The following is a 25,833-nucleotide window of genomic DNA, read 5'->3' as shown; positions in this document are numbered from 1 at the left end:
CTTTGGTTTGATTTTCCAGTGTTAGGGAAAATATAAACCAGGTTTTCTGCAAGGTACAATTTAGAAAGGGAAGTGGCACAAACATTCATCTGTTAAGAAAGAAAAGAGGAAAAGAACCAATGCTTGGCACATTTTTTTTTTCACTTAATCCTCACAATCTCTCTACAAGAATAGTTAATATCTCAGTTAGTCCTAGGAAAAAGCTGAAGCTCCAAGAGATTAAGAAACTTGCGTAAAGACACAGAGCTAAGAAGGGGCAAAGCCAAGACTGAAACTCAAGGGTGTTATAATTGAAAGAAAAGTGAGTACTCTTTGTGTACAGCACTATCTTGCCTCCCAGTTAACTGGTTAAACTACAATATCCCTGTAAAATCTGTTGTGGCAACATTATTATAGTCAAAGACAAAAAAATAATGGTGGTTTAATAAATGAGATGGATGCAGACCTATTCAGAAAGACGGAATGTGGTATAATACTTAAAGTATAATACTTCATCCTTATGTTCCATTAAAAAAAAAACTTAAATACAGATGCATTTCACTAGATATACCTAAAGTTCTGTGTAAGTAAAAGTATGTAAATTGACTGTGTTTTAGATGTGTTAGGGGAGTTTCTCATTTAAAGCAATCTTCTAATGACTTTTTAAGAGTAAATGATTCTTTTATTTTTGGTTTGGCACCTGGCATATCAGATATTATTTAAGAAGGCTATGCCTGTGAGGTTGCATGATCATTAATTATAACTAGTTCATAATTTCTCCAATGTGTATTTGAATATTGTGGTATTTCAGTGTTTCCCAAACCAATTATTTGCATACACCTTCACTATCTTTGTTATCTGCGTTCCACCTGTACTATTATTTACTTACTATTTTTCAAATCAATTCATATTTTTTATTCAAGTAGATTTTACTTTTAAAATAAAGTATGTATCACTAATGTAAATGTGAAATTAGTATAACTCACAATAAATAGAAATTAAAAGTAAAATATTATTAAATTCTAGCTAGATATTATTGCTTGTTGAAGGCTTCCATCTGAGAAGGATTAGAAAGCATTCTAGTAGTGTGGAAGACACATTCTCACTAAACTAAAGCAATATCTTTGTAATCATAAGGATTGAAAGAGAATTGAAAGAAAATAACTGTCTCACAAGGTGAGCCAATGTTATTTAATGCCGTTTCTTACTACCCACAGAATATTGTAACCCCATCTAGTTTTCAAAATGAGCTTAGAAACTATACAACATTGATCTCTGAGAAAGTCAATATCTGCTTTCTTTTGATTTAGCCAAATTAATAAACTTGGTTATGTTTCCAGGCTAACAAGGAAATGATGGACAATAGAAGCTACTCTAATCTGCCAGAAAAACTGCCTGTCTTCTCTGATTCTGCCCACTTGCCACTGACCAGGTCCTTCTACCTGGACCCTATGGTCACTTTCCACCTGTACCCTGAGGCCTCAGCGCCATCCCCTTACTCTGAAGACCTGCCATTGCTGCCTTTTTCTAGTGATACCCTGATTATGGAGAATTATGGTGAACCCTGCCCTTTCTCCTTCCCGATGCCTTATCCAAATTACAGAAGGTGCGAATATTCTTACGGGCCAGCCTTTATCCGGAAAAGAAATGAGCGGGAAAGGCAGCGGGTGAAATGTGTCAATGAAGGCTATGCTCAGCTCCGACATCATCTGCCAGAGGAGTACTTGGAGAAACGACTCAGCAAAGTAGAAACCCTCAGAGCTGCAATCAAGTACATTAGTTACCTGCAGTCTCTTCTGTACCCCGATAAGGCCGAGACCAAGAATAACTCTGGGAAAGGTTCTTCCATAATAGCAACCACTAGTCTCCACACTGACCCCATTTTTAGGATCATTTGATTCAGTGTTTCCAAATAGAAACAAATGATACCACAAATGAGTTCCCTTACAGCATCGTGCAATAGTTTTTCCTAAACGTAATTTCCGTGTGAGCAGATAATAGCTCAAATGCTAACCTATGCTGGATACTTCTTACCTGGGTTCAGATGTACTAAATATTACCTTATAGATTGAGAAGATGCTTGTTAAACTTTGGTGACTTCCTTAGGCAGGAGTCCCCAGGATTCTCTATCTCACCTTGCATTTTTCACACACTTGGCCAGAGTCTCAGCTTTGAGAAACTCACAAAACTAGTGTAAAGTATGACTAATGATTACCGAATGCTTGTAAATGCACTTTGCAGATGCCTCATGCTAAGCAATCACAATGAACTTCCCTTAATTTATCAAAATGTAGTGGTTTTTATTATTTGGGGTTGACAAGAAATTTATACTTTACCCATGCCATGATGGGAAAATGTCTCAGAGCTGAAGCAAAAGTAGTTAACAAAACCTTGTTGTTGTCACTTGAAATTATTTCAGAGTCATCTTTTTCCTGCATACAGGAGACTTCCTTAGGCAGTTTAATATAGAGGTTAAGAGGGCAGGCTCTGGAATCAAACGACCTCAGTTTAAACTATGACTACTACTTCCTCTCCATGTCTCAGGTCTTCGTCTACAGAATGAGAATAATAACAACAGCAACTACCCCATATGTTTATTATGAGCATCAAACGACCTCAGTTTAAACTATGACTACTACTTCCTCTCCATGTCTCAGGTCTTCGTCTACAGAATGAGAATAACAACAACAGCAACTACCCCATATGCTTATTATGAGCATTAACAGATTAACAGTACCTGGCACATAAGTATTCATAATCTTAATTAATTAATTAATTAATTAATATTATTATCCTTCTCTTGTTTTGTCCATAGCATACCATTCTCCAGGTTCTCTAAACCAGAAAACATGCAGCTGCCAGGTCTTTCTTTCACCCCTGTGAAGGATAGTCACTGCCCCATACTTTGGTGTGTGCCTTCAAAATGTCTTTATTTCTATTCTAGAAATGAATAGCTTCAGCTCTTCCTTCTCCTTTAACTCCCAGGCCCCATCTGTCACCAAGCTCAGTCAGAACTTCCTATACACTGTCACTTACCTCCACTGTCATCTCTCTATGAAATGTTCACATCCCAGCCATTATTTATTTCTTTGTTTTGTGTACATATTTTCTTGGCAGTTCCTGTTCTATCTTTACAAGCCATATTACACACCCATCTCTGTTTTCTTCAGTAGACTATAAGCTCCTTGAAGATAGGGACCAATCTTATTCATCCTGTATTTTTAGCACCCAGCAAAGAGCCTCAGATCAGGTAGGTGTTGAGTGTAAATATTTCGTGTCATTATTTTCCTTTTCCAATCCCGTGGGTCAGTTAACAGTCTCCTCCCTGGCCTCCTGGGCTCTGTTCTCAGCTGGCTCCATCCTCACTCTGATAGTCTTTCTTAAAGCATTTCATGTCATTTCGTTGCTCAAACCCCATGACAACTTCCTTTTGACTACCACATTGTTTATATTTATCTGCTTGGTTTTCAAAGCTCCCACCAATCTGGCCCCTTCCTAAATACTCACACCTTGATTTCCCCACGACACTCCATTCCCCACTAAAAAGAACAATCTTGCAAATGAATTCTTCTCTCTTAGCTCTTGCTTCCTACCTAAATTGGAATATTCTCCTTTTCCCTTCCACCACTGAAATCCCATCTGTCTTATTCAGGAATCCTTCTCTCACTGCCAGATACTTCACTGGTTTTTCTTGGACTCTAACTTTGCACCAAATAACTTGGCCTCCAAGTATGTAGTCCTAGGCAACAGCCATTCTCCTGACTATAAAGTTATGCTCTGTGAGAGCAGTCATTAGTTAAGATGCTTTTGGTTGCAAGTGAGAGAAAATCCACTCCAAATTGGTATAATCGATTAAGACATAGCTGAATCATTTAACAGTAGGGCTACCTTCAGGCTGGGCTCAACGCTGTCACCAAGAACCTGTTTTCTTTAGGTCTCTCTGTCTTTCCTTGGAAATAGCTTCAGGATCCCCAAAAGGCAGTCAGAAGCTCCCAGAACTACATACTTTCTTATTTATGTATAAGAGGAAAGAGAAAGTCTATCACCCAGGATTACCAACAAAAGTCTCAAGATTTATTCTGATTGGAGAGGCTTGTGAACACGTCCATGCCTAACTAATACTTGTGGCCAGGAGATGGAATGTGCTGATTGACACACGTCCCACCTGTGGAGCTGGGGTTACCTTTAGCCTCTCCTAACCACATGGATCTTCAAACAGAAACAGGAACTGGCAGTAGAGGGGAATGGGTGTGGGAGAGACACCCACAAAGGTCCCTATATACAGTTTTGGTATTCTTTACTGAACACAGTGCCAGGCACACAGTGGTGCACAATGACTGTCAGATGCTTCAAAATACCAGCCTCTCTCATGGATGTTCGAATAAGAGCGTAAACTAGACTTCTGTTCCTTTGGTCTCCAGTGTTCCCTCTTACCACCCCAAGTGGTCACTACAACTCTGCTTCTCAATAGAGTCCCATCTGTTACAAACATGCCCACACCTTTGATTATTTTGTTTTAAACTATGGACAAAATCTATCTTAGAGTCCCTGGTCCAGCTAGTGGCTCCCCGCATGCCAGCCTCTTGCTTGCTTAGGAGGGAGGCCGATCAATAGCCCTGAGTCTGTAGCGTCAGCTTCCTCACTCACGGGACTCCCTTGGGATCCCTGTTGGCTTCCCACTATGACTGGCTCTTCCGGCAGCGGGGAAGCCTGAGCTTTTGGGAATTGAAGCTACAATGACCTTTATCTCCAATATCCCTTTCCCCCTCTTTGAAGAGAAAGATGGAGAATAACCCCCTCACCCCTGACCCTCACCCCATCCAAGCCTCTGAAAGCCCCTGTCACTCTTCTGCACATGCTCAATACACTCAGCTCACAGCTTTCCTGCTGGCTCGCATCCATGGCAACCTGCTTGGCAACCAGGAGTCAGTTGAGCTGAGGCCCTGAGCCCCAACTGTCAGAAGGGGCAGAGGCTGAGGTGGAAGAGTTTGGAGCTGTGGGTAAGTCCCCATGGGGTCAGACCTATGGACTTAGGCAGAGGCAGACCCTAACAGGGCCCTGGTGGGCGGGGGCAGTGGAGTGTGATCCTGGGCTCTGGGTCACAGCTGTTGCCTCTGAACAGGTCTCTGAAGGCCACAGCCCTGGGATCTCAGCTGTGCCTGGGGCTAGAGTTAGCCCTGTAGGTGACTGGCTTAAGAGAGGAGTTTGTACCTTGCGCTAGGGGTCAATTTGTCATCAGGGTTAGGATTTGTAAAGGGAAGTATGGTCTTACCCCCAGGAGTCCCTACAACTTTGGAGGAGGGAGGAGGAAATAAACTAACATATCAAGCTACCCATATGCCAGGTTCTTCCCATATATTATCTCTTGAGTGGTTAACTGAAGTGCAGAGGTGAAGTGAGCATGCAGCCAATAGGCTGTGAAGGATTTAAAGCTGGTTTCTCTACAATCACAGCTCTTGCTCTTTCAACCCATCTCCTATTTCCTGAGCTGAGGTTCCCAAGGCAGTTGGTTCAGAGGACACTCTGAGTGTTTGTGGGAGCTGGTGGGGTCCCAGAGAGACGGCAACCACAGAGAGCTGAGTCCTGCCCCAGTCAGGTGCCTCCTCCTGAACTGTGGGCTGCAACTCAAATAATGGTGATGCTTGTTCTCAGGTGGTTTTTCCTAAGGCCATGGAATCCTCCGCAGAGCCTGGGGTGCCTTTGCCCAAATACTGCAGCGTGGCCACAACCCTGGAGACTCCTGCCTGGACCAGCACTGCTCTTCCCTGGGACCTCTCCTTCACCTGCCCCTTTGCTCTCCAAGCACCCTGGCTCACCTGGCACAACCCCCTCACCAGGTACTGGTCTCTGCCATTTAGTTGGGAGTGGTGTGCACCTTCCTTTTTCCTCTGTTCTTGGCTCTAGATAGTGTACCACAAGGGAGAGAACTTGTTTCTTGGGAAGGCCTAAAGGGTTCTTTACTGTGTGGGCTATGATTTACTTAAGATATGACATGACCCCCATCTACATCGTACCCTAGTGACCTCACGGGTTCGCCTGGCTTTTGTCCTACCTTGTAACAGAGTGGCAGATGCCAGAGTTGGCATGTGCGAGAAAAGGCAGTCAAGCATCACAGTTATAAAGTTTCTAGCTCATTTTACCATCAACTGAGAATTGCTCCAGCACTATGTGAGAAATTAGGGTTTCTGAAACCAACAGTTCAGGTGAGGTCTCCGGGTCCCTCTTCAGGTTCTCTCAGTACCCCTCAGTTATCCTGGCTTTTCCTGAATAGTATCCTCAGTCATCTGTCTAAAGAGTGACTTCAAGAGGGGAACAGCCTATAAGCACAGACGAGCTGTGTAAGTCCCCAAGATTCATGTCCGTGCTACTCCATTTAGTCTTCCTAGGTTAGGGACATGCCAGCTTGAACCCTTAATTAGCCCCCTTTCTTGATTCACTTATGTGGACCATCTTGTGCAAAGCCAGAGTTAAGCATCCCTGTATCCAGCCTTGCCCACAAAATAAACAGCTTTTTCAGAAACACAAAAAGACTCAACTATTCTACCACCACCCCCAACCCCCATCCCCCGGTTCGGCCCTGTCCACAAAATTCCAAGAACTAGCTTCTTTTTTCTGTCCCCACAGCCCATTACTCAACTCCTCTGTGCTTCCCCAGCTCGAAAACAGCCTCCTCCCTTCTGACCCACAGCGCCAAGTGTCCTCACAGTTTTGCTCTTTTGACATTACCATCCGAGTCTCCACGCCTCACCCTGGGTTCCCACACACACCCTTCGAGTTTGCTTCCCAGTACCCTTTTCTAGCCTGCTGTCTAGTCTCAGAACCAGCATTAATTAACTTGAATATATCCAGGCTAATCACGTTTTGATTACCTTAAGCAATTCCCAATCCTCAAATGATGGTTCCTTTCACTGTCCTCTCCTGACTGTTCCCACAGTTGACTTCACCTTACCAGGAGTCATAGGTTGCCACTTTTTAGGTAGATTTCTCTTCACACAGCCTTGTAGGTCATACACACACCATTGTGCTGCTCAGATCTGTCTGTGAAGCATGTTTCTTGATGTTTTTAGGGCTTGCTCCTCTCCACCCTCTAATCCAATTTGTTTTCCAGCTGTGCATCTTATCACCCATGTCTCCATATTGCTGACCCAGCATGGCAGGGGCCTGGCTGGCTGGGAAGAGTTGGAGATGCTGCTGACACATGGGTCCTGGCAAGAAGGGAACCAGATGGCTATTATTACTGGGGTCAGATAAAGGCTGCTCCAGAGGCAAGTCCCTAAGTCCCCACATCTCCCTGGCACACTCCTCTGGGTGGCCCTGTCTTACCTGTGTGATGTTCGTCAGCGGTGTGTGCCCAGCAGTTCAATTTCTTGGATAGGCACAAATATTCCACGGCCAGGTTGTACAAGTGAAAATGTAATGTCAGTGAGTGTATTAGTTTCCTAGGGCTGTGTAAGAAAGTAGCATAAATGGAATGGCTTAAACAACAGCAATTTACTATTTCTCAGTTCTGGAGACTGGAAGTCCAAGTGTTGGCAGAGTTGGTTTTTTTGAGGGCTGTGATGGAGAATCTGTTCCATGTGCCTTTCCTAACTTCTGGTGGTTTGCTGGCAATCTTTGGTGTTCCTTGGCTTATAGAAGCATCACTCTGATTTCCGCCTCATCTTCATGTGGCATTCTCCCTGTATGCATGTCTATGTTCAAATTTCTGTTTTTTATAAGGACATCAGTGCTGGATCAGGGGCCCATCCTACTCCGTCACACTCGGTATGACCTCATCTTAACTAATTACATCTGTAATCCCAAATAAGGTCACATTCTGAGGTACTAGGGCATAGGATTCCAAGATATAAATTTTGGGGGACACGACTAACCCATAAGAGCAAAGAAAGTGTACGATAAAAGTACTTTGTTGAGGAGAATTCCACGTGTTGAATTCTGGGCACTAGCCTAAGGGAAAGAGGAGCAAACTGTGTTTGCCCACGTGCTGCCTATGCGCCCACACACGCAGAAGCACGGTTGCCTGCACGAGGGAACGCAGGCCTGGCCTTTACTTCAGTGGCTGCTTACTTTGGGATTTTTTTTTTCTTTTCAGAGTCAGACTTTGTGAATGTGGACCCATGGAGGAAAGACTAGTGTGAATTTTATCTATCTATCTATCTATCTATCTATCTATCTATCTATCTATCTATCTATCTATTTATCTTTTTCTTTTTTTCTCTCTTTACCTCCCTCCCTCCCACTTCCACCCCTGACCTATGGATGTTGCCGTTTCCCTTTAAGAGCTGGATCTCTGAAGGTGGGGCGTCTCCTCCCACATGCTCTGTGCACCCAGGGCCTGGCGCACCTGGGGTATGGACCGTGGCTCCACTGGGGCGTGAACCCAGGACCTTCTGTGTGTAAAGCAGACGTGCTAACCACTACACTATGGAGCCACCCCTAGTGTGAATTCTTAAAAATATGTGAATTCTATAATTTCCAAAGTCATTTTGTCATTTTCAAGTAACTAATAATGTGAATTCAAATGAAGTATTAGCAGAGTTTTGCTCAAATATAGGTTCTGTCTAGTGATCCGATAAAAGCAATTGGTAACCAGACTTTCTCTTTAAAATCATACTGAGTTCTCAAAAAAGTTCGTACTTTTAATCAGCTTTAGTACTTCTCCTAGCTTCTCTTTTATGCTTTTCCATTTGCTTATCTAAACCCTTCCTCACTGAGGTAATGGCAGTACTGAGGGCTGCCCTAATTTCACAGCCTCTCCTTGTCCATGTGAGCCTGTGGCTGAATACAATACCCCTAGCTGGTCATGGACACAGGACAACACTTCTTGGAAGTGCTGGGAGGAGGAGGAGTGCACTGGGGAAAGATCCAGAGGACCCAGGGATTATAGGCCTAAAATAGATAGAAAAAAAAAACAAACAGAAAAGGAAGACAATGGGAAAGGAAAGGCAGAAAGTGATAAACAAGAGTTGCCTGTGGCAAAAAGAGGTAGAGACGGAAGAGCATCTGCACCACCACCATCAGCTCTAAGTAGCACTTGTCCCTATTCCTTCTCTAAATGGCCTTCAATGTTCGTAAGGAAGACCCTGGGCCTGGCACTAGGGCCTGGTTGTAGGGAAGCATTGTGCTCCCTGTGGTATTTTCTAATACCAGATCTTATTCTGAGTGTTTTCTTTCCCACAGCTGGAGAGGCTGGGGGCCCTGCTTGTGGAATTTGAGACCCCCCTTGTCACAGGCTCAAAGCTGCCAGCCCAGCGGCAGAGCGTGATCTTAGGGGAAGATGTCATTCAGTTCTCACCATCCACAAAATACTCACTGCAACCTGGGGACAAGGTGCTGGCACCCTGGGAGCCAGACAGACGGCGGTATGGCCCTGCCACTGTATTGGGCTTGGAGGCGAGAGATCCCCAGAGAGGTAAGGGAAGCTGCACTGACCTAGTAGTCCTCAAAGTAGTCCTCAAAGGAGCCTCAAAGTAGTCCTCAAAGGCTGGTGGTTAGGCCAGAGGAGGGAACAAAGGGTTGTCTCTACAGCTCCGGGGTCTTAGCAATATTAAAAAAAAACAAAACAAAACCCTAGCCCCTCACTTGCAGCTTAATCCTGGGTGTGGCAACAGATATGCAAACCATATCTTTCAGATTATAAAGTATTTTCCATCAGGGTAAAATAGCCTAAAACTACTATGTCTATGTTGGTTAGCTAACCTATGGTATAGTGGGGTTATCCTGGCGTCACACCAGTACTCATGAACTGTCCCCCACCAAGTTGTCCAGAGACTGGGACAGTCCCCTTCTGTGGGGCCAACCAGTCAGTAGCACTGTAATTCAGAGAATGACAGGAGGAGGCTCCTTCTTTCTCCACCCAAGGATGCATTCTGGTTTTGACATGAAAACTGAGACAGGGAGGTGCATGCAAGTTCAGGGGGATGTGGTAAATATGGAGCAGGTGAGGGGATGTTCCTGGCACACTCTCCAAGGAGAAGTGTGCATGAGGAGGCAGGCAGAGCAGAAGAGCTGTGCTGAGGTTTTGCTTTTGGGAATAGGAGAACCTTTCTCCTATGACATAGAAGATACAGTTTTAACAAAACGCTGCCCTTTTCTGTTACTAGCATGGAAAGAAGAAGAAATTACTGTTCACTTCTGGAATGGCAAGATAGCTACAGTGCCTCTAGGTGGGGTCAGGTGGGTGCCCCCAGCTGTCTGGAAGAAGGCTGTGGAGAGGCTACACAAGCCTTTCACCAGGGAGCACCCCAGTCCCCTCCTCTGGGCCCCTTGCTGCTCTCTGCTGGGGCCGATCACTGGATGTGTCACCAATGGTCTTCCACTGGGCACCCCGTTCCTGTGCCCTCCCTGCCACCCCAATGCCTGCTGCCAGCTGCTGTACCAGGGCTGCCTCTGCTGCTGCCCCTCGGCTGGATCCACCTGGTGGCCTCTAACCAGAACCTCTGGGGTCACAGCCAGAGAACATCCAGAGGCGGAGCTGAAGCCCACAGCACAGCTCTTACCCCTGGAGGGTCCTAAAGAGGAGGGAGTCACTGTACAAGCTCCCATGGCTGTTTCTTCCTCCTCCTCCAACTCTTCTGAAGAGGATTTGGAGAATGATCTGGAGATGGGCTTCCCTCAGAGGCTGATGGTGGACAGCACAGTCAACACAGACCCCATCCTTCTTGAGAAGTCTCCGAGGAGGCAAGGTGACCTCCATCAGCCTGAGTGGAGGCACTGGAGGAGAAACGGGCCTGAGCCGCATCCTGGGAAGCCAGGTATACCTTCTTCTGGGGCAGGGCTGAGTCCCCAACTCCCTTCCCTCCCATGTGTCTCTTAGGAATCTGAGCCACACGACCACTAAGCTGGGTTTGGAAGTAAGGTGAGTCTGTGATGAGGGTAATGACAGGTTTCCATGTAAGCAATAAAGCCCAGCAGGAAAGGATGGGCTGATCTTTGCGTGAAGGTTTGCATCCCTATTCAACAACTGTCCTTTCCTTCTTCACTAGTCTCTCCTGACAGGCACTGCCATTGTCCATTTACTTTGGACATTGCCCCTGCCCCAACCATTTTTTCTTAGAGGCCCTGATTTTCCTCTAGATGGACAGTCAGAATGCTTCCAGGCATTGATTAGTCTTCAATGCTCTGAGAAGCACAGAAACTGTTTTTTAAACACTGGTCATTGGGCCCTTCCCTCCAGATGGGCCCCTTCGTAAGTTAGAGTAGAAAGCGGGGCACCGCATTATGCTGCTCACCCTTTACAGCTCAGAGGGGAGGTAGTGCTATTGTTGGCAAACTGCAGACATCCCCAAACTTCTTTGGCTTGAGCTAAGAACCATGTGACATGCCCTTTTAGGTTTAGGGGCAGTATGATATGCTTCATGCCCACACTATTTAAGTTCCCATCACCAGCCCTTGTTACAGATGGGGTATTTCGTGTCATGACTAACTAGTCATGATGACATGCATAAAACCGTGTGTGCCCAGGGCTGGAAACAATGGCAAACACCACAGTTTTTCTCTGTCTCCTCCAGATTTTGTATCCTTTAAAGGACATATGCTGCTTTGCTTCTCCTAGTTGTGCCTGGTGGCCATTAAGTACTGATGCTTAGACTCTGCCTCTTGTATGGGTCCCTCGGCCTTCCACAATTACCGTTGGCTGCCAGCAGCCATGTTACTCTCCTCCCTTGCTTATAACTGGAACAGGATTCAATTTGTAGCTTTAAAAGTCAGGGAGGGGAATAGGTTTCTTTTACAGTATTCCTTCTTTTTTAGATTATTGTCCTGTTCCTCAGGGGGCCACATCTCCCATTATTTTTGTTTTCCCTCATTCGACCTCTGGAAACTTGTTTTACCATCAGCTTACTATCTCCTTTGTGATCACTGTGCTTTATTAGCTCCATCAACTGGTGGTGGTTGGTTACCTTTGCTTTCCCTACTGACTGTTTTGAAAACTGTCTGATAACTTCTACCCGATTCCAAATCTGGTGATCAGATATAACCTTTCTCAAAAGCATAATAGCCAGAAATGTTTAACATACTTTTTCTTTGTTAAAAATGGAGAGCAGTACTAGGAGCTAACAGGTAGTAAAGATTCCGTGACCCTTGATATAGTTGTACTTGTGTCATCAAGACTAATTCCATCAAAACGGTGTCACATTCAACATATCTAATTGAATTTTGGGTTTAGGAACAAGATGTTCCAACATCTGGAAAGAAGAGAAAGGCAACAAACAACAGAGAGACCAAACCGTAGCAGTGGGGAGTACCAAGGAACTGGTCCTGGAAGCAACCAACGTGACGCCACTACAGGGCCTGCCAGAGGAAGCCGAACACAGGAAATTGAGTCAGGGTACCAAGACACGTCAGAGGGACCGGAATTCCTCTTAGGCTAACAGCCCAGAGGACCTAGGTAAAGCAGCATGGCTGAGAAGGGGCTTCTTAAAGGCGCATTCTATGGTTCTTTGATCTTTTGGGATCACACTCCTTTGAAAATAAAACCCATGGCTCCTCTTCCCAGAAAAATGCACATAGCCACAATTTTGCATATAATTTCAGAAGGCTTACAGAATGCATAAAGGTCACCATTGGCTTCTTGGGGGGCGGGGGTAAAGATCCCTGTTTAAATGACCCTCTACCCTGTGGTGATGGGAATGAGTCTGGTTTACATGCCCTATGTCCATGGGAGTCTGTTCCTCACTAGGAATGCTATCATTGCTCTACCAAAAACTGTCTTTTTTAAAATACTGGCATTCTTCCTGAGGAAAGACCTGTTATGTTCCAAATGAGATTTCCAGGCAACTGAACAGAGAGATGCAACAATACTGTTGGTAGCATAGCTCAGAGGAGTTTAGGACACATCAACGTGTTTTTGGAATCAGTGACTTTTGATCCTTACAAGTACAGTCAGCATAAGACTCTCAGGATTTTTTTCTCTTATAGGAAGTTAAAGAGTAGTGATGGCAAATACCTGAGGAAGAGTTACAAAGTGGCTGACAAAGCCTTCTTCAGTGGAAGGAGGTACAGCGCAGGCCACAGATGACAGCCAAATAAGCAGCAGCATCTTCACCACAATAAGACTTCCCTGCAGATGGGTGGCAGGAAAGCATTTGTCAGAAGGGGCAAAGGAGTGTGGTGGGCCTGGCCGGGGCTCCCTGCCAGGGGCCTGGTAAGATCAGCCTCAGGATGCCTCTTCCACAGAAGCTACAGGTCGTGGTCGGCCTGCTTTGGGCAAATGTGTCCACAGCTTCTCTGCCATCTTTTCATAAAGCCTACAGTTGTACACAAATGACATTTTGTTGCCCTTAATATCAATAAAAAAAGAATTTTATTTCCAAATCTCTCCTTTTATTATCATAATTAACCTTTACTCGGAAAGCAAGCAGTAAGAACTATTCAGACAGCATCATTATCACTTTCGGGCAAAAAAGGGTGATGGGATTTTTATATTTGCAAGTTAAAATAGGCCTTGAGAGAGACAAGCTCCAGTTCCTCAGAAGACTGACCCTCTACAGTCAGCCCTAAAAGCAGGATTACTGTGTAAATATTAAGAGAATCATATGGTGGCTTTATTCTCATTGCTACTTAAAAAAAGGAAATGTGATGGTCAACATCACACGAGGAAAACCAAGTCCACGCTCTGTCCTGAATCAACCGCCACCACTTGAGTCTTCTTGGTTAAGTCATTTGTACCCACAGTGACGGAATAGGTTCCTGGATAGACTTCTATGTAGAGATCCTTAAAGATGTTCTCAGCCTGGAAGGAAAGCGGATATTAGCAGTTTAAGAGATTTTATAGCCCAACGCCCAGGGCACCTCCGCCAGGCTACCTTTGTGTGCCAGGGGCCGGATGGAATGAAGCGCTAATGTGGGAGATTGAGGTCCTGCTTTCGAGTGTCAGCCGTACAACAGCACCACCCTTCAGGTGAGTCTCAGCCTCTCCTTATCCTTGTTTCCTTATTTCTAAGACTGTGATAATACCTCACAAATAAGCATGCATGTGAACACACTCTGTAAAGGCTCAAGTGTTACAGGAACATGAAGGATCATAAAAGGAACACTCTAGTTGGAGTGGAAAGATAAAAAGTAGATATAGGGAAAGGTTTGGTTTGGGGATCAAAAGCAGATAGTGGCACATGTTAGCACTGATTACCAGTAATGCCAAGGCACCTTAGAATAATGGGAATCATTCTTTTTCACTTGGCTTTGCTAAATTTATTATTAGGACGATGAAACATTCTCTTAAAGCTGTGAACACTATGAGTAGATTCCATTTTGTCACGTGGCAAGTCAGCTGGCTGGCAAAAGCTCTCCCTCGGAGGACTGGTTCTCCTATAGAATAAAACACTGGAAGCTGTAGTGAATGGAAAGATTTATGTTTAGAGCTGAGCTGAGCACAAACCATCCTCTAATGATAAACTTCACACATGGCAGGGAAGTGGGTCATGGCAGGTGTACAGGCAGAGGATGGGTTTTAGTTCAAATGGCAAAAGAACAAAGCTGCAAACCAGAAAAGAGCCTGTTATTAAGGGCCAAGGCTCTTATCCACAGCTAGGACACCACTCGTGCTTACTCAATGCTCAGAAGGAGCCACAGCCAGAAGTTGTCATTTCTACCACCACACCCAGGGGGGGGAAAAAAAACCCCAAACCACTGGCCAGCAAATTCCAGTAGGATAAATGATAATATTTATACTTTTACGAAACTACTCCCCCTCCATCTTACAGACAGATTTGAAGCCAATTTTTTCCAAGATGCTTTATACTTCATGTCTAGTGACTGTAAAATTGGAGGTCTATTATCATTTAACTGATGTGAATATATGTGACAATGCCACAACTATTTATTGGTCATCAACTATGTAAATAAAAGTAGGTTTCAGAAAATAGAGCTGTATGAGAATTATAAAAAGCAAAAGATGCTTCACTTGTCTGAATAAAAGGAAGCAAAGGGGTAAGACTGGCATCCATGATTCCAGTACCATGAACTTCAGGAAGATGAGCATTACCCAAATCCAGCAAGTGTTGAGGCATCTAAGCCAAACAACTTACATCTGTACTAGAAGCAGAATATTCTTAGTTGCTACTACCTCTAGTGCATTCTGGCTCACAGTACATTGTATATAAACAAAAATTAGCAAATTATTACAGCAACATGCCAGAGTTTCTTTCCTCAGAATTCTAGTCCTTCCAAATTCCAAAAGATTTCCTGAGTTTACGAACTAATGAGTACTTTATCTTTAAAATGAAAACTCATCCCAGTATGTTTTCACATAGAAACATTTGTGAAAAATGGGAACAAATCCCTTAAAATGTTTTGGAACTCGATCTAACCAAATGTATATGTTTCAGAATTTCAGCAATGGTTTTTACTTTGTAAGCACGAGGGTCAGGCCTCTCCTGCTGCTTGAACAGATGGTGAAATTTCAGCAGGACCCAGTGCCAGCCCAGCTAAGCTGTAGAAACTGAGATGTGAATACTTCACATTCTTTCCAACCACAACTATTGAGTTCAGGCACAGAGCATCCCTGATGCTTCAAGTGAAGGAAGGATACCAAGAAAATATAATTTTACACTGAACCAAATTGTTGTACACTCTCCCTAAGGATAAAAACATCTCAACTTAAAAATTGTTGTACACTCTCCCTAAGGATAAAAACATCTCAACTTAAAAATACTACAGACCCAGTATAAAGAACCCTACAATAACAAGGTCAACTGGTTTATGGAACTGCAATGGTGGTGAAGCCCAGTGTAGGAACACTAGGAGCTCTGTACTCACTGGCTGGGATGCCTCTAGAGCACATTCTGCAGCTTGATAGATGCCTCCAAGACCAAGGGATGTTTCTTTTCTCTGAAGAGACCAGCAGAAACTTTGTTTAGTGCCCAAGCTCTGACTTTTGGATTGTAAAGAGAAATTTTCACCTACTTTATTAGGAACTAACAATTGTTCTGTCAGTTTTTTCTAAGTTATCACCTAAGTTATTAAGGCTTTTAGTAAATTCTGCAAGGTACTTTTACCCAGGTGTTTACTGTGATTACTTTTTATCCTTATATGGACTTTGGAGTCAGACAGACCTAGTTTAAATCCTATCTCTGCTATTTTTACTGAGAGTGACAAATTAATTTCTCCAAGCCCTGGTTTCTTAGTCTATAACATGAGATAGTAGCTTGTAGAGAAGATTTAAAGTGCAAAAGTGAGTGACACTTAACAGGCACTCAGGTAACAGAATTCTCTTCTGTGCTTCCCCCAGGAATAGCGATACTAGGGGAGGAATGGACTAAACTGATAAAGTCAATTTCCCTTAGAGGCACCAAATTACATTTTATGGAAGAAATGGGAGGGATAGGAATGACTATTGCCCACATGGAACCCCCTTAGGGTCAGGCTCACTTAAGAGAGCCCTAGGCCAGGCTAGAACAGGGAACCTGGGCTTTGGGCGTATGAGGTGTCACTCCTCATATGCCAGGCCAGGGAAACAAGAGGGACTTCCAGCATGCATCCAGGCCTCCTCATTCATATCCCTGTGGCTACTCCTCCATCCGTTCCCTACACCCATAGGATAGAAGTCAGAAATCCAACTTGTGGATTAGACTCTGAACTTGTTTGTTATCTTTGAGTATAACTAAGGGAGTTTAAAAAGAAAAAGAAAAACACCTACTCTCTTCAAAAACAACAACAAAAAAGGATTTCAGTTGAATCAGTAGAATCTTTATCATCCCCAGAATGACATAGTAAAATACGGGTAAGTTTGTAGTGAGAGGCCTGTAATTGTTATTATCTTTAGAAAAAATATTTTGTTAAAAGAGACCCCTTCCTTGAACTTTTTAAAGATTACCAAAGACAGGTATCACTACCTTAGAGTAAAATATGTGATTACGAAAAATCTCTTTCCTATCCTTAGATGGAGAAGAGGATATTTGAAACTCTTTTCTTTAAGTCTGTCCAAGAATCTCATTGCCCAGAATTGCAGATTCAACAGAAGATCCTACTGAGTCATCAATCTTATATTTTGGACAAACCGCTATTTCATGTTCACTGCTGTAAGTTCTCTGAGGCTGGGGGTTGATACATTTCCGCTGAGCACTGTGATGCTGAGTCATGCAGGCATCCAATAATATAGATCCAGCAGGCGCTCCCGAACATAGGGTCTCCCGTCTTGAGAGGCTGAGGGCACAGGACAGTTGAGGATACATACCTGCCCATTCCCTACGTCCGAGCACAAGTGCAGCTTTGACTTCCCTCTGTGGTAACGATAGACGTGGGTTGCCCCTCCTTCCTCTAGCACAGACGAATAATATTTCTAGAGAAGTAATGTGAAAGATGTTGGGTAACCAAACAGTCTGGTTAAATTTTCAAAAACCTCCATTACTTAGGCAAAGTATGGTTAAGAAGAGAGGCAAGAGAGCAAAAGTAAATTACCTGTCCTCTTGACAGGCCTCTGAAATCACATAACAAATCAACCCATGAGAAGTGGCTGTAGAGAAGGAAATTTCATTTGGCATTACTTTGCTGCCATCTGCTGCCTCTGTAGGGCAAGAACTCTGGCCACCTAAAGCCGGGCAGGATTCCACCAGGTTAAAAAATTTTCATAACTGTGACCCAATGTCAAATGCACATGCCCTTTCATTTCTCTCATGACAAGTTCTGATGAACAGTTCCATGTTTATTGTCTAAGTCTCAGACGAGGACAAAAGAAGAGCGGGGTGCAGCCCCTCTCCTTGAGATTTAGAAATACAACAGGAAATGGTAACATAAATCTAACAGCTATGCAGCGTTCTTCCCTGTGGAGAAGGGGAGGAAGCAGTCTGCAATTTAAGGAGAATAATCCAAAAGATCAGAAACATTTTTCTTGTCTACTTCCTTTCTTGCCCTGGAAGTTAACATTAGACTTGCCCTTGATTATGACCAGTGATAAGGACATCACAAGCCTGCTTGTTTTGAACATAGTGTAGGGACAATATTTAAGGCATGACACCAGAAGAATGAGAAGCTGGGGAAAATACTTCAAGATAATGGATCTAATGATGTATTTTAGGGGCTGCTTCAAAATTGTGACGGCAAACTCAGAACACTGTTCTTAATTCTATCCCAGAAAGCCAGGGGTTCTGAGGCTCCATTCCATAATGAAGACTTGAACTGAAAACCAAAATGAAGAATTTGCTAAACCTCAAACCAAAGACAAATATTATTCCTTTTACTGAACCATAAACCAAAGTGTTTACAGTAAGGCCAAAGTTATGAATTTTTCTAAAACCATTTACAGAATAAGAACATAAAAATATTCTCTGAACTATATTTCATTGGTTGGAATTCTATTCTTGGAGTCATGGGGATTTTATATAAGCTGTAGAAAGATTAGAGATTTTTAAAAATCTTAATATATGAAATTGAAAGGCAGGGCAGAAACGAAATATCCTCTTCCTTCTCCCTTATAGACCAGCACCCTCACATCCACATAAGAATCATAAAATGTTTAAGGCTGGAAGAGACCAGAGTCTGCTGGAAATCCTAGAAGACAGAGAGTACTTCCCAGGTAGGTAATCTTGAATGTTGGCTGGCCTGCCTTCAATATTCCCTGAAAGTACTTAAAGATGGCCTTAGTATATGGTTTTGAGAAGAGGGTCTTTAAAACCTTTGTTCACCCATTTCAATGAATGGTACCAAAAATTATAAGTTCCTCATGCTACAGTTTATGACAGTTTTCTGGTGTTCATCTCTCAGTGGAAACCAAAGAAATAGACTGTAAATGCTGGAAAGGATGTCAAAGATCTTCATTTGGGGAAGGTATGGCTGAGAGAGACTAACTGGCCTAAGGCATTACAGCCAGTAAGTAGCGAACATAGGTCTGACTCTTGAGAGGTTGCTCCTGCCATCAAACCGTATCACTTCCCACGAGGGCGCTGCCTGTTCCACATAACCAACCACCTTTGTGGCCAACAGGAGATACGAACCTATAGGGACATACTTACAAGCTACATTACAGGAAATTGAAGAAGAGCTTAAGATCTAATGTAGGGGTTTTGTTTTTATTTCAATACATTTTGAAAAGAGAGGCTCAGTTACAGTTTAGAGTGGCCATAATGATTTTTTTTAAAAAAATGACTTCATTTCAAAGATTTAAAAACTCCTAATATTTGTACTTGATTGTTTTGGAATTCAGCAAATAAGCTTTTTTCTTCCCACTAGTCTCAAAGAATAGTGAGAGCAGAGACCTCTTCTGACTTGTCCACTACTGAATCCTCAATAATACCTACAGAGTACTGAATGACGTCTGACTTGGATTTATCCCCTGGTTTAAATCCTTGACTGATTGCAATCTGCCCAGGAGACGGGACAGGGTAAACAGTCTCCAGATTCTCCCTAAATTCCGCAAAAAAAAAAAAAAAAAAAAAAAAAAAAAAATTCACTTCGTGATCCATCAGCAGGTGGATCAGGAGCATGGCTTTGGCTTACACCAACTTACCCCACATTGACTTGAAGTATAGTCCATGAATTCAGCCATTGTTCTGAAGGAAGCACTGAGGGTTGGGCATGTTTCTTCTCTCTATTCAAATAGAGAGTCACAGGTGAGATCTGGTATTCCCTACTGGAGAATGAAGTCATTTTGGGAATAACTTCCTTTTAACTTTTCGGAAGGCTCTGCAAGTTTAAGTCAGTAAGAAGGATTTTACTGAGAAAATTCCAACTCTAAAAGGAATACATTGACATGCAATTTGTCCAGGACAAAGACAGGTTTGCGGGCTTTCCTCTGATCAGGTGGTAGCATGTAAGAATGTTTTAAAAAGATAACCAACCAGAGCAGAGCACCGGCGGTATGCTAAAGCTACCCAATAAGAATCGGTCAACTGTCACGAGTTTTCAAAGGGCTTTTCCGTTCACTGTCCTGATACTTCATAGCTTTCACCAAAGGGCAGGATCCCTCACGTGCTTCTGGGTGGCATGCCCTGGTTCCCAGCAGGCCACCGCCGAGAGAATGAATGGGCTGGTCCCCCAGCACAGGGGCCCTCACCTCTCCTAGGAGAAGGCGCTGGGGGCCGGCTCCGGGCCGTCTTCCTTGGTAGGGCGGCTCCCGGGCAATGACCCTCACGCTGCTTTTGGGAAGCTCTGGAGAATGCCAGTCCACTGCCCTCCTCCTGGCCCGCTCCAGCACTTCTTGACCTAGCCTAGCCGAGCGCTGTAAGGATCGTCGGTCCACCGCGTTCAGCGCCGCGGCCGCCAAATAGTTCTCCATGTCTCCCTGCGCGGGCACATACAAACAAGAGCGGGTCAGCAGGTCGGAGCCCTGGCCTCAACCTCCCCCAACGACCCCCACAAGGCGCTACCCAGCGGCCTCCGGGTCGGGGGCGAGCCAGGGCGCGCTGACCCCGGCCATTTCCGCCTCCCCCCGCCCTCGGCAGGGGGCTCTCACCCGGCCCGCCTCTCAAGACGCATGCGCTCAGCGCTCGGGCGAAGGGCTGGGCTGGGCCCGGGGCCCAGACGCCCTTGCAGCCCCAGCGGGCGAGGCGGCAGGGCGCAGGCCATTGGCGGGTGGCGGGAGGCGGGACGCGCGCCCCACGACGGAGACTCCTCCTGCGTCCCGGTCGCGGCCTCTGCGTGCAGGTTGCCAGGCAAACGGCCGAGCATTGGGGGCGGGGGCCTTTCTAACCCGTAGCGGAAGCCGCGGGTCTGCGCTGTCCGAGGAGCCCCTGCTCTCGGGCGGTGGCTCTTGGAGGTGTCTCCGCCGATTAACATGATGAATGCGGTGTAAAGTCAGGTGATCTCCTGTTGGGCTAAAAATTGTGGGGAATAAGACACATGTGTCCGGACGCCCCTTTCTGCCTGATCAATATTTTGGGTTATTGATACTTTTATTAGAGGAGATGGCTAGGATAGGCCAAACAGTGCACCTCCCAACGTGGCGTATGGAGAAGGGAGTCTGGATGGTGGGACGCACAGCCCTCAGCCAAAAAGGCCGGTATTTATGAGCCCCAGGGTTAGAGAGGTGCCAGAGCTGTATGTAGGATCTCTGGCGGCTTCCTCGCCCTGCCTGTGCAAAGTACCGACTCAGACATTTTTGGAGGCCTTTTCTCTAGAGGTTTGAGCCTACCGTTCAAAAAATAGTTGCACCACGTTTAAGTAAGAAATCATACATTGTTACCTTCCACACTCCATTGGGTTATTTGATAGGAGATACAGTACAAGGTCTCACTGCTAATTAACGAAGGACCACTTTAAGGGACACAGGGATGTCAAATGCTTCCTTAGGCTCCTCAACAGATGGCTCTATAGCAGTTCTGAGCTACCAGGTATATATTAGGATACTACAACAACCTCCATATGGGCTTTTGCTCATTTCCTGCTCTCTTCTCATAAAAAGTTGAATAAAACCCTCAGCTGGAGCTCTGGGTTTGAATTCTGGCCCTGCCAGTTTTTACTGTGATTCTGGGCCCCACTTTTCCTCATCGTTATACTTGCGGATACCAATAGTACCAACCTCCCTCCCTGTAAGCTCCTTGCAGGGACCGTATCTGTCTTGTTTACTGAATTTAAAGTGCGTCTAGTATTTTACCATAGAAGGGGCTAAAAATAGCTATTGTAAATTAGGTTGCTATGCTTTGTGAAATAATTTCTGTAAAATGCTTAGCAGTGCTTTGCAAAGAACTAATTAGTGCTCCATAGATTTAGTTAACCTTATTATGTGCCAGGCACTGTCCTAGGAGTTGTGGGGACTAGAAAGTGGATCAAACTAAAAGAGAATAAAAAAGAATGACACATAACATCTGTAATGTCAGGAACGAAATATGACTTGCCATAAGATTGAAACAGATAAAGTGCTATGAAGCTTGGAGGAGATATTGTTTAGTTGGGAGAGGAGGGGTCGAAGAAGGCTTTGTAGAGAAGGAATTATTTGAGCTAGACCTTGATAGATGGCCTGGGAATTAATGAAGAAGGGGTAGTTAAGATACCTGTTAACTGCTTTTGTAATGAGAGTGGTTAGGGGTGAGAAAGAATTTGGCTTTTTTTTTTTTTTTTGATTTCAAGATCCTGGCTCTACAACTTTTGGCTGTGTCTGTGCAACAAAGAGCAGGTTACTTAACTGTTCTATACCTCAGTTTTGTTATCTATAAAATGGGAATAATAGTACATTCCTCAAAGGGTTATTGTGAGGATCAAATAAGTTAACATGTGCAAAGTGCTTTGAGGAGTATTTGGCACATAGTAAGTGCTCAATAAGTATTAGCTAGTATTACCTCAGTCAGACTGCAGCCTGGTCTTTCAATATGTCCTTATTTACCCAATTCTACAGCCACGTCTCACCTCACTTGCCTCTTCCCCAGAATTCTGTTACCACCCGCAACCCACATTTTGGTTTAGAAGAAGCATTAACTCTTGAAATCTTCAGCTGTTCCCAGGTGCAACCTCTGTTTCCATAGCTTTTTTTTTTTTTTTTTTTTAATATGGTGGTACTCATTTCAATCCGATATAAATTATTTATAGTTGTGGTTCATTCTCTCTCAACAGCTTATGAACTCTTTGAAGGCAGAAACTGTTCTTTATTTGTCCCTAAATATCCTGTTAATTAGTGGGCCTGTTAATTAGTGGATATTCAATAGACATTGTTGAATTTACTTTGATTAAATTTTAATTTAAATAGACTCATTAGGCCAGATAAGAATCGGTTTTAAAAAATACCTATATGCACTTTAAAGAATGTAACGAATATTCAGTTATAACTAAATTTCCCAGAATTTTACATTTAGAAATATATAGGAAAGATGATGGTTGGAATAAAAATAAGTGTAAAGACTGACACTAAATTAAACCTTTACATTCATTTTTATATTTATAAATATTTATATATACATATATATTATAATTTCAAGATTTGTTCTATAAACCACAGATTGAGAGAACCCTTTTTCTGTTTTTTAAGAGTGAATGGGAATGATGATGGAACACGACCTACCATTAAGGCCCTTGTGGATCAAACACAGTGCAAGCCAGGTACTTGTGAAAGCCACAGAGAGACTTGGAAATGGAACAGCAAGTGGAGGGGAGGACACATACTCAGGAACGTGCCTGGTCATCAGCAGAGAGGAACTGTCGATATGTCTTTCATGATTTCTCTCTTCATGAGGGTAAATTCATTACAGAGAACACACAGAAGTTATTTGTCTAGGTTATATGTTTTGGGGAATAGATTAGTTGGAGGAAATCTTTATTCCTGAGCTCTGAGGAAAGATTGGTGCTGTATGTTGGGGAGACATTTTGAGGAAAAAAAACAAGTCCAGTGAAGTGCAATGTAAATTCTTTTTCTCTTTGTGAAGGAGACAAAAAAGGGTTAAAAACAGGATGGAAAAGTGGGTATCATGCCAGAGTCAGACAATGATTTATACTGTACATACTGGAGAATGTATAAATCATTTCATTTGACAGGTGGTATTTTTATTTCTTCAGCAGACTTAGGAGCTTTAGGATTATTACAGCTTTGTAAAGTAGTATTACAATCTGAGTCATTAGATCATTCATTTTGCCTGATTACGTCAACTCATTGGGTTATTGGCGGATGAATGAAACTCATTGTCAAAATTGTCATCTTGATTATTATACAGATTAAAGAAAATGAATCAAACTTCTTAGAATTAGCTTTCACAACCTGTTAAAAGTTGACTGGAAGTTAAAAAGTTGGTTGCAGAGCAGGAGTGATTGTGGAAAAGTTTTATCATTTTAAAAACATCAGAGATTGAAGGAATAGTAATTTTTGGAAGATATAAATAGTTGGAATCCATGTAGAGTTTTTTTTAAAAAGTACTTTATTGAGGTATAATTTATATATATAAAATTTATCTGTTTTAAGTATACAATTCAATAATTTTTAGTAAATTTGCAGAATTGTGCAAACACCATCGTCCAGTTTTGGAACATTTTCATCAGCTGAAAAAGATCCCTAGTGTCCACCATATGCAGTCAATCTCACCTCCCATCTCTAGACCCAGGCAACCACTATTCTGCTTGCTGTCTTTCTAAATTTACCTTTTCTGGATAATTCATATAAATGTACCATATGAATGAATATGTGACTTTTTTTTGTTTGGCTTTCTTCACTTAGCATAATGTATTTGAGGCTTATCCATGTTGTGTCATGTATCAAAACTTCATTCCTTTTTATAGCTGAATAATATTCCATTATAAGAATATACTACATTTTGTTTATCCATGAACTGGTTGATGGCCATTTTAATTGTTTCTACTTTGGGGCTATTATGAATAAAGCTGCTCTGAAAGACTGCATACAAGACTTTGTGTGGGTACATGTTTTCATTTCTGTAGGGGAGATACTTAGGAGTGGAAATGCTTGGTGGTATGGTAAATTTATGTTTAACATTTTAAGAAACTGGCAAACCATTTTCCAAAGTGGCTGTACCATTTTACATTTCCACACGTGATGTATGAAGATTCTAGTTTTTCTTCATCCTCTCCAAAACTTGTTATTGTCTTTTTGATTATAGTCATTCTAGTGAACGTGAAGCAGTATCTCACTGTGACTTTAATTTTCATTTCCTTAATGACTAATGATGTCGAGCGCTTTTCCTGTTATTAGCTATTCCTGTTGGGGCTAACAAACTTTTTCGATAAAGGACCAGATAGTAAATAATTTAGGCTTTGTAGGCCATGTAGTCTCTGTTGTAACTACTTAACTCTACTGTTGTAATGTGAAAACAGACATAGACAGTATGTAAAGAATGAGTATAGATGTCTTCCAATAAAACTTTATGTTAAAAAAGGCAATGGGCCATAATTGGGCCATAGTCTATAGTTTGCTGCCTTCTGTTTTAGATAATACAGCAACTCTGGATTTTGACTGCCTCTCTACCTCAGAGTTGCTGCCATCGTTGGTTAGTTTCCCTGTTTAGTGACTTGCCTGCACTAATTCTGTAGTCTGTCTCCCCTGGAGTATATGGCCACTGATGTCTCTCCCTAGTTTTTTTCTTTTAATTCTTGTTTTTATTTTTAGCTGACTTCTAGGGATTGTCAGCATAGCTTAGTGTTCAGCTAATAATTTGTAAGAGGTTGTACTTAAATACTTTGGGCCTAGTAAGGCTTCTACCCATTGTGTATTGCTCTGTGTATGGGCTGGGAAACATTTAAAGTTTGGTCAAGTCTGCTGTGACCTTTTGTTTTCTATGTGTGAGTGCCTCACATTCAGCCAGTGCATAAGTTTGGACACACCAAGGATATGTGAGAGCTTGTCAAGGTCCACTTTGGCAGTCTTGTTCCTGAATCTTACTGCTATATTTCTAGCTGCTCTGTTTCTTGCCCCAACTAGTATTGCAGTCTCAGCCATCCACGTTGATTTTCCAATTGTTTACCACTTGTTTTCTAAGGTCACTCGTTTTCAACAATACCTTGTACACCAAATGAAGTCATTACCCTCCACCAGCAGAGCGGGTATTCACAGCTAATCCTGTCCTGATAGAACTACCACGTGGAGCTGGGGATGAAGGAATAGGAAGAGTCTCTGATGCCTCGGTACCCCGCCTGCCCGTCCCCCCGCATTTTTTTTTTTACAGAGGTTTGGTAGTTTTTTTGTTTTTAATAAATGCTTTTCAATTTGTTGTGTGCTCTGGTCAATTATCAAAAAAATCCTGAAACGATTGTTTTAATAATTTTGTATAGTTTTACTGTGGCTTTTTGGATTGGTGATTTTCCAACCTCACTCCATCATTCTGGAAGTGTTCCCTATGTATTGTTTTAATGTCCTAAACACGGACACAATATATCCTGACAGATCCAGCAGCTTTTTAAAAAATAATATATTGATCTTCCTGCTCCCTTCCAATTTTATACCCCTCCTAACCTTTTAAAACACAACCTTTGATTCTCTTAAGGTTTACT

The 25,833-nt window shown here is 43.1% G+C and overlaps 3 protein-coding genes and 1 long non-coding RNA gene across 7 annotated transcripts; 3 read left to right on the top strand and 1 right to left on the bottom strand.

Annotated features, from left to right (window-relative positions):
• The first annotated feature begins 1,323 nt into the window (after nucleotides 1-1,323).
• ASCL3 (achaete-scute family bHLH transcription factor 3) lies at nucleotides 1,324-2,587 on the top strand. Its single transcript, XM_011379584.2, has one exon. The coding sequence runs from the start codon at nucleotides 1,332-1,334 to the stop codon at nucleotides 1,875-1,877; it is 546 nt and encodes a 181-aa protein (XP_011377886.1). The 5' UTR covers nucleotides 1,324-1,331; the 3' UTR covers nucleotides 1,878-2,587.
• A 3,062-nt stretch (nucleotides 2,588-5,649) lies between these two features.
• CUNH11orf16 (chromosome unknown C11orf16 homolog) lies at nucleotides 5,650-13,109 on the top strand. The gene is made up of 5 exons (XM_011379594.2): nucleotides 5,650-5,816; nucleotides 7,088-7,244; nucleotides 9,160-9,391; nucleotides 10,083-10,733; nucleotides 12,146-13,109. The coding sequence occupies exons 1-5, from the start codon at nucleotides 5,650-5,652 to the stop codon at nucleotides 12,343-12,345; spliced, it is 1,407 nt and encodes a 468-aa protein (XP_011377896.1). The 3' UTR covers nucleotides 12,346-13,109.
• A 171-nt stretch (nucleotides 13,110-13,280) lies between these two features.
• AKIP1 (A-kinase interacting protein 1) lies at nucleotides 13,281-20,473 on the bottom strand. Of its 4 annotated transcripts, XM_011379580.2 has the most exons (6): nucleotides 20,366-20,473; nucleotides 19,967-20,194; nucleotides 19,421-19,501; nucleotides 17,153-17,257; nucleotides 15,736-15,807; nucleotides 13,731-14,308 (listed from the first exon to the last, which is right to left on the bottom strand). In XM_011379580.2, the coding sequence occupies exons 2-6, from the start codon at nucleotides 20,186-20,188 to the stop codon at nucleotides 14,141-14,143; spliced, it is 648 nt and encodes a 215-aa protein (XP_011377882.1). In that variant the 5' UTR covers nucleotides 20,189-20,194; nucleotides 20,366-20,473; the 3' UTR covers nucleotides 13,731-14,140. The 4 variants fall into 4 exon arrangements, with proteins under 4 accessions (XP_011377884.1, XP_011377885.1, XP_011377882.1 ...); XM_011379582.2 differs by lacking the exons at nucleotides 13,731-14,308; nucleotides 20,366-20,473 and adding an exon at nucleotides 13,281-13,711 and having other exon boundaries at nucleotides 19,967-20,359; XM_023522943.1 differs by lacking the exons at nucleotides 13,731-14,308; nucleotides 20,366-20,473 and adding an exon at nucleotides 14,315-15,570 and having other exon boundaries at nucleotides 15,616-15,807; nucleotides 19,967-20,359.
• Nucleotides 20,474-20,566: 93 nt separating this feature from the next.
• On the top strand, nucleotides 20,567-25,483 carry LOC111731359. Its single transcript, XR_002777093.1, has 3 exons — nucleotides 20,567-21,242; nucleotides 22,871-22,941; nucleotides 25,323-25,483. It is a non-coding gene; the product is annotated as an uncharacterized LOC111731359 (long non-coding RNA).
• The last annotated feature ends 350 nt before the right edge of the window (nucleotides 25,484-25,833 follow it).

Source organism: Pteropus vampyrus, unplaced genomic scaffold (genome assembly GCF_000151845.1).
Source record: "Pteropus vampyrus isolate Shadow unplaced genomic scaffold, Pvam_2.0 Scaffold366, whole genome shotgun sequence".
NCBI lineage: Eukaryota > Metazoa > Chordata > Mammalia > Chiroptera > Pteropodidae > Pteropus > Pteropus vampyrus.
Note: the sequence above shows the minus strand (reverse complement) of the source record. Positions and strands in the feature narration are given on the sequence as shown.